At 41.8% G+C, this 13,199-nt stretch overlaps 1 protein-coding gene across 1 annotated transcript; it reads left to right on the top strand.

Moving 5' to 3' along the window:
• Window positions 1-5,353: 5,353 nt before the first annotated feature.
• Window positions 5,354-7,760, top strand: LOC105689957 (transcription factor sox-3-like). The gene has a single exon (XM_012407352.3). It carries the CDS (start codon window positions 5,941-5,943, stop codon window positions 6,838-6,840), a length of 900 nt encoding a protein of 299 aa, XP_012262775.2. The 5' UTR covers window positions 5,354-5,940; the 3' UTR covers window positions 6,841-7,760.
• Window positions 7,761-13,199: the final 5,439 nt, after the last annotated feature.

Here is a 13,199-nt window from a genome sequence, read left to right as displayed (position 1 = left end):
GACCAACGGCGCGGCGGTACAGAAGAGGCGGCAGCAGCTTCAGCACCCCTTTCGTCGTAGTTATAATACACTGTGAGACGAGAGTAACGCGTATACGGTGGTGGTACGCGCCGCTATATAGTCGACAGTCTCTTAGTGACTGACAAACATAATGGCATTATAGTGGTGGCGGTATATACACAACAACAGCAACAGCAACGACGACAACGACGACAACAACAACAACAGAAACAACAACGGAAACAAAAACAAAAACGGAAACAGAAACAACGCGAGTTGCACACGAGACCCGGTGGAAAGTGATTATCTTAATGCTCGGTAAGCCTTCTCTCCTTGAATAAATGAATGTTAAATGCGAAATTGAGGAGCCGAAATAAGCTGCACGGGGCTCCGAGTCACGTGGCATAAACACTTCGCCAAACGGAGAATTGAAAAACAAAATAAATAACAAGAGACAAAATTTATTTATATGTACACACATCGACGAACATATGTCGCGGGGCGAAAACCAAATTATATATATGCGCCTCGTCCCGCGATCCCCGGAGCTGTTAAATCCGTTAATTTCCAAGTAACACTCGTTGTCCCGCGTGACGAGTAACGCGAAAGCTCATCAAGGTAATGGCAGAACTGTTTATATATATATATACATATATACCACGAGGAATAAGTAACGCGGTAGGGAATGTTGTAGGGATACTCTGCTATTTCCTATCCAAACGTAACGTAACGCGACGTCTTCACACGACGTGTGTGCGGGTCGGTATTCCACCTTTCCGGTTGAAACGAGGAAAGTTCACCGTATAGTATATACGACCGGCACGGTGTGTATAGTGATCGATACAAACTTATGCACTGCCCCGTACACGTATAACGTATTGTACAGGTATGTACACACCTACCTCCGAACATCCGCGAAAGCATTTCGTCAAGGGCATTTGTATACAATATACGTATAGCTCACGTTATGCGAAGAAGAGAGACAACGAAACCCCGCCCGGGCGTTTTCTTGTATTCGAAAACGCGTAGGTTACACACACGTCTATTGAACTGCAGTGATACAGAAACGTGTACTACACCCTGAGTACATGTGCGGAGCCTTGAATAAAAAGCGCGCGCCGCACGCACCCCGTTCTCACGCTTGTGCGCCATCCTTCTGTTCCAAACTGTTGTTTCATCCGAACATCGGAACACTGGAAACGCCTAGGCCTCGCTCAAAAGCGCGGGGTGACCGAGCGACCCGTTGAAGATATCTGAGGGGTTCGATCCGAATGATATTCGCTGAATTCATGTGACAATTCGACGGCTTTTTTCATATCACGTTGCGATGTAGTAAATGATTTGAGAATCGTAACGAACGGTACCTTCGGAACCGATAAGTTTCTCGTTAATTTTTTATTCAATCGTCGATTTATTTTTCGTTTCCGTTTTCGTTTTCAATACATCTTTGAGTGAGAAAAATGAAGGTACAGATCGAGGATATTGGAAGGTAAGAAAGAAAAAAAAAATTGCTTATACGTGTACGCAGTGTGGATATGTGTGTGCGCGCGACGTGTACGCGTACGTATATACGTACCTGAGGGAGTCAATTATAGCTTGGCTATGACAAAGAGTTTCGAAAGACAAAATACCAATTATCTCTCGTTCTGAATGGGGAAATACCGTTGAGCGTCCGCAAGAACTCAATTCCATTAGCCATTGAACTGAGTAAAATGAGATAGTTGAATGGGATGGGGATATATTCACAACGCGCTTATCACCCTAATAAAGGAACTCTGCCCTCCGCCCCCCCCCCCCCTCGCCGCCAACCATTTCCAACCATTTCCCCCGAACCACCCCGCAGCTCTCAAACTCACCCCATTCGAACGAACCCCCCCCTCCCCTCCCTTATGCTTCCCCCGCGATGGATCATTCTCCCCAACGTCGAGACGAACGCGGCCCACTTTCCTAATAAAGCCAAACCCCCACCCCCCCCTCCCCCCGTGTCAGATTTACCTACGTGTACGAAAACCCGGGAGACAATTATTGTACGTATTTTACGTCAGGATAAACTATGAGGTGTTCACTCCCTGTACAATATATGCCCTATTTCGAATTTCAAACCTCGTCAATAATTGCGATATAGAGTTAGAAACCGATACAACTTTCTACGACTTGTATACGTTGTATCTGAGATCAGACAAATTTCGTGTACGTTGGATAATGGAAAGAGAAAAAAAAAAGTAGCTTCTATTCGAGGAAAATGAGACGTCGTAAAATATTTTTAACTCGATAATTTGCGCACTAGCTGCACCCTTTGGGTAATCCCCCTCCCCATCCGCCGATATTTCTGTATCGCAGAATGGCGGGTAATTTAAACAAGTTTACACCCCACTTGATTCCGATCTCATGGATGAGAAAACCATATGGATATATCCCACCTATGTATATACCTATACCTGTGCTCCGACGCGGGTATAGTGGAGTGGGGTGTAGTTAGGCAGGTGATGGCGGAATGGAAATCGCGCCGTACGCGAGATATACTTATCCAGAAATCGAGAGAAATTGATAAAGAAGTGGAATTACGTGCAGGCTATGGATCGTGTAAGAGAGCGACCGGAGAGAGAGAGAGAGAGAGGGAGAGAGAGGGAGAGGGAAAAACACGAGGCTGCCAGCACCGATGAGGAAACCGTATAGGTGATGCGATGATCGGGGGTTAAGTTTAAGGGAGAGGGTGGTATCGCGATATCGGCGGTAGCTCGAACGTCGGTGGGGAAGGGGGGGGGGGGGGGGGGTTGAAAACGAGCGTGTCGTACCGGGTGGGTAGGTACTGGAGAACGAGCCGCGTCGCGCAACCGTACCCGCTTCTCCTTCCTCCTCGACGACACGCTTCAACGCTTTACGTAATTAGCGACTGGCTCCCTGGATATCCAGAGGTAGGAGAAGAGAACAGAAACGACGGCAATCCACACCGATGCTAAAACCTGGAAATAACGTCCATACGCAACCCCCTCGCCCCCTCACCCCCTCACCCCCACACCCCATCCCACGCAAACAAACTCGACGACATCTACAGGGTGGCTAACCGAGACCACCGAAATTCTCGTCAACCGACTCGAATCCAAAATCGCGTACGCTGATTTTGCCTTTGAAATATCCAAAATTTCATCAGGTCAAAGCACTCGATGATGGGAATATTTTTTTTACATTAGTCACCCCGATTTTCGAGTAATTCCTCGTCCCGATACGAATCGATTGCGGTCGAGGAGGACGCGAGAACGTCTAAGAATGACGACAACGAAATGACGAGCCTTGTTTGTGACCAATTTTAAGTGCAAGCCTACAGGTACACTAAATGCACACCCCGTGAATGGATCGTATAGGTATACATATATTCTGAACGTGTTGCTTGCGAGGTAAACGTGTGCGTTATAAGGGAGAATAGTAATTAATACAGAACGGTAATTATGGGAGTCCTGGAACTTTGTAGTAGAAACGCGTATAAATCCCCTCAGTGTGGTAGACCTCCCGGGCACTCACACAATAATACATTCCAACACCCTCGAATACACGTAGCCACGCCGTAAGCGTACGAGTATTGTTGTTCGTATCCTAGGTGTGTGCGTGTGTGTGTGTGTGTGTGCGTGTGTACGGCGTTCGTCGGTGGAGGTTATTTACTAGAGAGGTATTTACTCTATGCCTCTTTTGCCCCCGGACTCGCGAGGATCTAATGACTAATTGAGACGAAGAAAGACTCCGGGGTTCGCACAAGGCGAGAGAGCTTGCTTGGTGCACGACGCCGAAGCGTTCTTGTTATCGCCGAGCGACGGATCCAAGTGGCTGCAACTACGGAATTTCTTCCATTGTTTTCGCACCGAACCCCCCCGGGGGCGGGGGGAGGGGGGAGGGGACCGCGAATCTTTTGTCCCGTTAACCAAGAAAATTTTTTTCGAAAAAAATAAAAGGACAAAAATGGGAAAACTGAAAATAAGGGAGAAGAGAAAAAAAAAAACAACAACAACAACTCGAGCAAATAGAATGGAAACGAAGAAAGAAAACACCCCTTAACGTCGTGCCAGCCCTTTAATTACTACCGTTGTTTTGAATTCATCGGATCAATTTTGGAAAAAATGCGAATAATGACACGGAGTGAGTCGGGGGATTTTTTTTCATAGACAACGTCCGTTGTTTTGGGGAGGAAATAAAAGCGAGGGAGAATATCGAATAGGCGTACGGACGCTACCCTATCTGGTGGCGAGAGAAAGAACCCTTGAAATGCTCATCCCTTTTACCTGAATATTTTCGGTTCCGCAGGTACGATTTTTTTCGTTTTGAAACCACCGTCAAAATCGGTAAGGTCGTTGAACGATTTCGTACGACTTTTATTAACGGTAGATAAAAGGGTGCTTTTTTTCCGAATCGCGACCAGCGAAAAACCATCCAAAATAATTGTCTCTTCGCGTTTTTTTTCCAATTCGGATATCAACGTCTCGATTTCATCGAGTAGCCAACGAATGAACAGATGCGCCGATAGGATTCCGGTAATTGAGACTTTGTGAGTTTCCAAACTAGTTTCGGTACGGGTATTTGACCAAAAAGAAAAAAAGAAAAAAAAAAGCGGCGGAAAACGAAGACGAGAAAGAAGCAGGTGCCATAAGCCACCCTCAAAATTTCTAAGGATCATTTGGCCCAAAGGATCCATTCGAGTCGAGTTACCTCGGGCGCGAGACCTGCGCATTATGTCAAGCGACGTGGGCATTTTGTCCACTGTAACAATATATCTATATACCCACCATTGAAAATTCGTAGCGTTTCGAGCATTGTGGACATTTGATAATTCCGAAGATCGTAACGTGTAATCTCGAAGTATGAGAAGCAGAAGACTAACCCACCTGCCGTTCAAAACCCTCCGGTCAACGGATCGGTATCGATCGGAACGAACGAAAAAACGGAAGACAAAAACGAGATGATATCCGACGGTAATGAGAGATCGCCCGTCTTTCAAAAATCCGTTCCATCTTCTGTCTTCATGTCTACAGGTCCGTGTTTCACCTACGGTACTTGTACAGGATTCTCCGAGTGATTGTGATCGTGAGGCAGTAGGTGGATAATTACTCCCGTTATTCCTGCCATGCGTATATTGTACATCTCCTGTACAAGGGCACTTTGTTATATTCGGTAAAGGTGATCGGCGGTAATCGATAATAATAATTACAGTATGTTGGGTGTTTGAAATTGAAGAGGGGGATATCATAGGTCCCTTTCGAGGGGTGAACCAATGGAAATGCAGGGGTGGCACGAGGGTGTGGCAAGTCGAAGATCCGCCTCGAAAGCCCCGAGGGCTGACGGTCGTACGTTCGAAGGTCTCCTCAGTCAGCACCGGTTTGAGCTCCGAGCACATTCACCTCGCCAGTAGTTCTCGTCTCACGTCGAGGTGTCAAAAATAAAGAAATAAAAATAATAACAACAACAACAACAACAACAATAATAATAGTAACAACACACAACGTCGGTTATATCATAGACGCTATCGGTGAAGTTAAAACTGAAATTCATTGTGACCACGTTACTCGAATCGAGCAGAAAATCAAACCAACATCGGACACCGGAATATCACCGGAAACGGAAAAGTCATCGATCATTTTTTGAGTGCCGAAGAAGGAGTTGAAACAAAAAAAAAAAAAAAAAAAACTGTAATCATTGAGATAATCGTGGTAGATTTGGAAGATATCGAACAAAAGTAAACGAGATTCCAAAGAAAAAAAAAAAAAAAAAAAAGGGAAAAGAAAGGAAACAGACGACACATCGCTGGGAGGAGAGAGGTGTGATAATTTATCCTAACTTCTGACGTCTGATATTCGAAAAGCCGTTAAAATTGCGTGGTTTTACGCCGGTGGTGGCAGTAGGCAGGGGTCGTTCTTAAGCGGTAGCAGTATAGACAGAGACTGCGCCGGCTTTACGATGATGAGTTCCCATCCGCATCACAGTTACGGTTTTTTGCCCGGTATGGATCTGCACTCGGTACATCACGTGCAACAGGAGATATCGAGTCCTCAGCAGTCGTCGATACCCCAAGAGCAGCACATAAAGCGTCCGATGAACGCGTTTATGGTCTGGTCGAGAATTCAACGTCGCAAAATAGCTTTGGACAATCCGAAGATGCACAACTCCGAGATATCGAAACGTCTCGGCGCCGAATGGAAGCTTTTGACCGACATGGAAAAACGCCCCTTCATAGACGAGGCGAAACGTCTGCGAGCTATGCACATGAAGGAGCATCCCGATTACAAGTATCGCCCGAGGAGAAAGCCAAAGGCCCCCGTGTCGGTGGTACAGGGTAAACCGGGTTCGTTGAGCCCCGGTGCTTTCCCAAGCTTCCCGTTGCCTCCCTACTTCGCGGCGCCAACGGCCCCGGTCTCTCACCACCCTCTCGAGTATCCCCCGATATCACCGTACTTCGGCTCGGCCTTCGACGCTGTCCATCTGAGTAAATTGGTAGCCAGCGGTCAAGGTGGCTCGGTCAACGGCGGTTCTTCGTCCGACGCGGCCAACAACAATGCCGCGTCGGCCGCCGCTGTTGTCAGCAGTTTTTACTCGAGTTTTTACCCTCCGACCGCTACGACCGCGTCGGGTAAACATTACCACACGTCGGCTTCTCACCTGAATCCCCTGTTCCCCGGTCATCATCAAGGACCGCCGTTAATGTTCGGATCGGGAGGAGGATCGGGCGGTAGCGTTGCGACGAGCAGCCCCAGCAGTAGCCCGGACACGACACCGATATCGTCCTCGCATCCCCAAGTGTCGTCGGCGGCGACCCTCGATCTCGAACAACTTCGAAGACCCGTGTCCGTTATTTTTTAGAATAATTCACAATTTGTTATCGCAATTGTAATTACGTCGAAGATTATTTCAACAACCTGCCGTAGCGTCGAATTGTTTGTTATATTTGGAACAGAGAGAGAGAGAGAGATTATTATTAAATAATAAAAGTTGAAGCAAAGGAGGATTGAAAAATCCATGGAAAATTAGAAACCGCCCGCTCGAAAGACTGTTATTTATTATTATATTATTATTATTATTATTATTGTCATTATTATTATTAATTACTGATTAATTATTATTATCATTGCTATTATTGTAATCATTGCGATCATATTCATATATATACACGTGAGTTTTTTCCGTTATAATCGACGCATACGTTGTTTTTTTTTTCCCGTTCGCTTTTCTTTTTTCGCTTCATCGGTTTCAATTATTTCGTCATACAGTCATCGTCGTGATAATCATGATTTTATGTGTAGATAAAATTCAACGATGTAAATACAGACGTATACATATATACATGTTTAAATGTATCACCGATCAGAATTAATATTACACGATATACGATATATGTTATAGGTATGTACAATTAGTGAGAAGTTTATATACACTGTGTATATATTTATACATAATATATAACAAATTATCAAAATTATTATTGAAATTATTAGATACATACGTCGAGCAGACGAAGACGACAATTTTTTAAATTTCCCAACTATCTTTTTTTCGTGAATATTTCAACACTTGACATTGTATTTATATACACAAAAGACGGAGGAATTTAACTTGGTTCCGATCAAAAAAAAAAAACCAAATGCCCCACACGATTGTTCTTTAAGTATTTTGTAACAACAATTTTACCGTCGATCTTTTCTTTTGTTTTCTGTAAATAGTAATTGATATTCTAGACTTAAAAATTCGCGCATATATTGTTAGAAATTCATCTCACTATTATACATACAGAGCGGACAACGTGAAATTGCGCACCCAGATTTTGTGCGCAAGCGTGAATCAAAACGGCAGTCGAATTTATCATCTGCTAGCGTGTTGTACCAACAGCCTCAGATTTCAGCTGTAGCTGTCAAATTGTCGATCACCAATACAGCTGAGATCGCCGTATTTAAATATGACTGAGGTATGTTGTGTCAGGTGAATAATGCGACACAAAACCAGACACAGATAAGTAGGGTGGCATAGCATCAAATAAAATTGATCAATTGAATGAGAGATTAATTAAATGTCGACAGAAATACACTCATCGAAAAGTTCAGGTTAGGTCCTTGTATTTGACAGCTAAATCTGAAAGCGGAGTGTTGTTGGACATTCTGCGAAACAAATGCCGACGGTCGCGCATGTGCAAATGGGGTGCGCAATTTCACGTTGTCCGCTCTGTATACACAATAAGTAAACAAGACTATCGTATTTCTTGATGATTATATATATATATATGATAACTAATGAAATAGGCTAAACACAATTACACAGTCGGTATAAAGGAACAAAAAAAAAAAAAAAAAAAGAGAGAACAAAATTTTGTTGCAACAAATTCGATTTGCGCATAACATAAATCATATACGTTTCCATTGAACAAAGTACAGAGAAAGATGTGTAATCCACAAATTTTGAAAGGAAACGAAAAAAACAAATCGATGACGCAAAAACAACGTATTCGTAGGTGTATAAATTATTATTATTAATAATATTATTACCATGATTATTATATACTTGATGATATTACTTACACTATAACGGAGAAAAACAATGCTGGGAGGTGTGTATATATAAATATGATAAACGGAAATTATGAATAAAAAAAAAAAAAATGAAAAAAAATCTATCCGAACCATTTTATTTCGACTACAGGAGAAGTCTGTGAGATTGTCTATAATTACGATATATTATGTAAAATATTTCAACGAAGAGGATCAATTACGGATAATTTCGACAACGCCGCGGAGCTGGCATTTCACAATTCACGATAAGGGGGGAAAAAAATAATGAAAAGAAAAAAAAAACAAATTTATTTTTAGCGTAAGTCAACGCCCTGTCCCCGTTACATTTGTTAATAAATTTGTTAATATTTGTTGATATAATGATAAACAGAAGACTAATTATTTGATCCTGACCTGCTCTAACAAAACAATTTCGATCGCGACATTAATTTCGTGGAGTTTGAAAAGTTAGGATTTTTCTTTTCTCTTTCCATTTCATCTGGTACACTTCATGATTCATTCTCCGGTAATACGACAGCGTCAAGTTTCTCGAATGAAGGGTAATATAATAAAAGGGAGGATCAGCTGGATGCGGAAAGAATTGTACTTTATATACGTATAGGGGGAGTGAGAGTATCGGATTCCGTAAATAAAACGATCTTTGCCAGGTGACAAAATTTCTGTTCATAGGGCTAATCGCCGGACAAAAAAAAAAAAAAAAAAAAAGCAAGAAAAGAAAAGAGTGGCGTTCCTCGATTCCCGTGTATGTATATGTATATAGGTTTATCCCAAACAGAGCAGCGGCGAGAGGAGTAGTAGCGGGAGCGCTGAGATTTGGTAAAATATAAAAGAAAACGGTGCCGAAGAGTAATGGGGAGTACACGACGTATACCTATACCGTTCGCGTATACCGGCGAGGGAATACGGAGACCCGGAGGAAATGAATGGAAGAAGAAATGCGCTATGAAAAATGTTGGCCGCTTTGCGGTGCATGAAAGTCCCCCGTGGTCTTCTTTTTTCTTTTTTTTTCTTACCTCTCGCTCCTCGAAACCAAAGGGAGCGACCGAGAGTCGACCAACAAGAACAGCGGGAATCTTGTAGCGAGGCGGAAAAGTGCGCTGGATTAATCGACAAATGACTACAATCGTTTCTACAAAGTTATATACCATTCACATACTCGCAACGCGCGTTCCACGATTATTCTCGTTATAAAAATTACGCGGCTACAGCCACTCTGCACAATCGCGAGTAATTATCGCTCTCGTCAAGACAATGAAACTATTTTTCTATCGCAGGAGAAAGTCAAAATCGTTCGTGAAAAGTTTGAAGAATACACGGAAGCGAAAGAGGAGGTGGAGGAAGAATTACACGGGGTCCGTTAAGGCAGGGCAAGAGGGTTACTCGAGGGCTGGTACACATAAAAGCCCTTCGGGGATCGAGATCGGTCACCTTATTCTGGACGTCGCTTAGTCTCGTACGGACGGAACCATTTTAGCCGAGCGAAGTGAGCCAAGGAAAGAAGGTAGAAGCGTTGCATGGCACAAGGGAGTCGGCATGGGTGAGAGAATTGAATGTTTTCAATTCGAAAAAAGGGGTTCGTGCGGATCTGACGTTGATGATTTTGACAGGTCGAATACATATGTACAATGTACGTATATACGCGTACACTCGTGTATGCGTATATCTCCGCGTTGCACTGGATGTACGTGAATATAAGGGTGTAAAATTCACATATTTACGTCCCTAATACGCACGGTATGGAGATTTGAATTCGATTCGGAGGAGGCTTGAGATTATAACCCTTTGTAGTTCGACCCTAATATGCGTACACGTTCTCGGTAAAAGAATATGACGTAATTGAATACAATAGAAACGTTGTGAAATACAAATTTTCTCAAATAACCGCAAAAACTTCGGTTTGGGAATCCCGAATTTTTGTGGAGCAATTTGTCCGAACGTGAGAAAAAGAGAAAAATTTTTCTTCTATCAGAATTCGACTTTATACCGTTAAAAATTGTGGGTATTCGTCGAAATTCAGGTATATTCCACCAACTTGCCTCGAACCTCAAAGTTCGCATGGTTCACCCTTTTACACGACAAAGGGTTGTATTGGGTATTATAAAACTGCGCAAGTGTACAGTTACTCGGTAAAATATTTCTCAACTTTTCCTTTGCCGGGGTCTAGGAGGAGACCAATAAATTCGGAATTGCGTGTGAAAATATTGAGAGATTATATACTATGGGGTATATATTCTGGAGAAAAATGAAAATGGTGCGTATAAAATGTATGAAACCTGAATACCAAAGCTAGACGTACATTGCACAGAATTTCTGAAGGGGTTGTATTGCAACGAAAAAAAGTTTTTCAAAAATATTCAAAATTATGACAAATCTACCAACTCTCCTTTGTGCAAATGATTGAATTCATTCTTTTTTTTTTTTCAATTTTACATTTATCACCAGTGATAAGACAATATTTCGTTCAAATATCACTAGCTGTCGCCAATTTTTCGCTCTTGGGGACAGAAAAAAGAAGATGTCTCAATCGGTGGCAGTCGTAGCTCGATCGAGTCGACAAAATTCGTGTGTCCAAGATCAAAATACATCGGAAACCATCGCAACACTGTGGAGAAAAATGTCACGGAACATTCGTGAAAATTAAAAAATTAAAACCAATCGTTTCGACCGCGTCAGAATCAAATTGATCTGATCATATTCCTCTTTGTTCTTCAAAATTAACGGTTGGCCTCTGAATAAATGTCAAGTCCAAAAACGCCAAATGTCACGTACATTATATCGAGTGTTACAAAGCAACTATAGGTACCTAACTGTATGAAACTGTAGCGGTAACAAAGGCGGTTAAATTTTCAACCATTGCAAATAATTGTACCACTGAATTGAGGAACGAAAAAAGAAACAGAAATGGGGGTGCCACCGTCAGAATAGCCCGAGTTAAAATCTCTGTAATTCTCGCGAGTCATTGAAGCGATAAAGAAAAATCTACATGGGCACTTGAAAAATGCAAAATAACAAAAAAAAACTCTCGATCCCTCATCTGTTGTACACCGCGAGCTGTACAGCGGCGGAACTCTCTTTTTGGATTCACTTTTGTCTTATACGTAGAAATAAAAAGAAAGAATGAAATAAAATATAATAAAATAATAACGATTGTAACGATCAAAAGCAAAATGCTCGTGTCCCGCAACGCGGTCAAGTGTCGTATCCGAATGAGGCGCGATTGTGAAACTTACCTATATGTAATACGTTTCCGTAACGTACATTGATATATGAAATGAAAAAAAAAAAGAAAAGAATTTAAGGGTGTTATTGTATATCATTATGGTAGAGCGAGTCTCGCATACGTATACAATTGTTTCCGACGTATGTAAGAGTATAAAATCGGGGCATCGTATAAGAAAGGGAAATTGAAAAAAAAAAAAAAAATGAATAAAGAAATAGAAAAAAAACCAAAAGGGGAGAAGAAAAACCTTTTCTGCAAAGGTCAAAAGCTGCTCGAAGTGCACTTGACCGTGAACAAACGAAAAACGTTGAGGCCAACTTGAGATCAATGATATATTTTAAGTACGAGGTACGTACGTACATACTGCGTATAATATACCTATTTGAAAAGCACACATGTTGTACATGCCCGATACCGCATCCAATTGGAAATTTCTATGATCCCTCGTTCCGTTTACTTTTCACATTGATATGATTTTTTCGTTCATTAATTATTTTTCTCTCCTTTTTCCACGTCCATTTTTCATTCCGTGTAACAACGATTATTATCGGTACACGTCTCGTAGAATTCATAGCAGGAATCTAAATCTACCTGAAATTGTTTATACGCGCGATACGCCGCATGTATGGGTGATCCTCTCGAAGAAACTAAGGGCACGGGGTGCAGCATATTATGGAAGTAACCCTTCGAACGTCATGGAGGGAAAAATATAGTATAAAAAAAAAAGGAACGCAAGGAGAAGAGGAAGAAAAAAAAACGGCAAAAGGGTTAAACCAATGTTGAATAGAATTTAATTTGGAAGTCGTATCGCGGTAGCTGTTCCGATGGCAAGAAAAGACGAGAGAAAAGAAGAAGAAGAAAAAAAAAAAAAAGCTCAGAAAGAAAAGGGAGCAAACTTTTTCGAGGGCAAAAAGTGAGACTCGTTTAAATTAGATCATTGTTTGAGATCCCCGTGTATAAAACTTGGCGAGGAATTCCGAGCTGGTCGTAAGTGTATACGGGCTATTTGAAGAGGAAGAAAAAAAAAAAGAAAAAACGGGAATTGAAAATGTATGACCAAAACAGCCTTCTCAAAATTCAACCCTTCGGTTTGTCTCATCTCTCATTGCGACTCGCAAGTTTTGTTTCTCATTTATTGTTCAAACAACAAAGTAAACTAACGAAAAAAACTACCCAAGTGGAAATCGGTGGATTTGATCTTTTGAACCAGAAAAAAAATTAAAAACGAATAATACAATCTCGATGAGTGAATCGGGTATACGAGAAGTTGGTAAGCTTTGAAATAATTTTACAAGTCTTTCAAAGTTCGATTTCGTAGAAAAAAAAAAAAGAAAAAACCATGAAGATATAATTGGGGAAAAAAAGAGTCGAAATTCGATTTCTTTGTCCTAAATTGGAAAGGGCTGTTTTTCCCTCCCCTCTTATTTCTTCTTCCTTCAAAT

The sequence above is a fragment of the Athalia rosae genome, chromosome 3 (genome assembly GCF_917208135.1).
Source record: "Athalia rosae chromosome 3, iyAthRosa1.1, whole genome shotgun sequence".
Taxonomy (NCBI): Eukaryota; Metazoa; Arthropoda; class Insecta; order Hymenoptera; family Athaliidae; genus Athalia; species Athalia rosae.
Note: the sequence above shows the minus strand (reverse complement) of the source record. Positions and strands in the feature narration are given on the sequence as shown.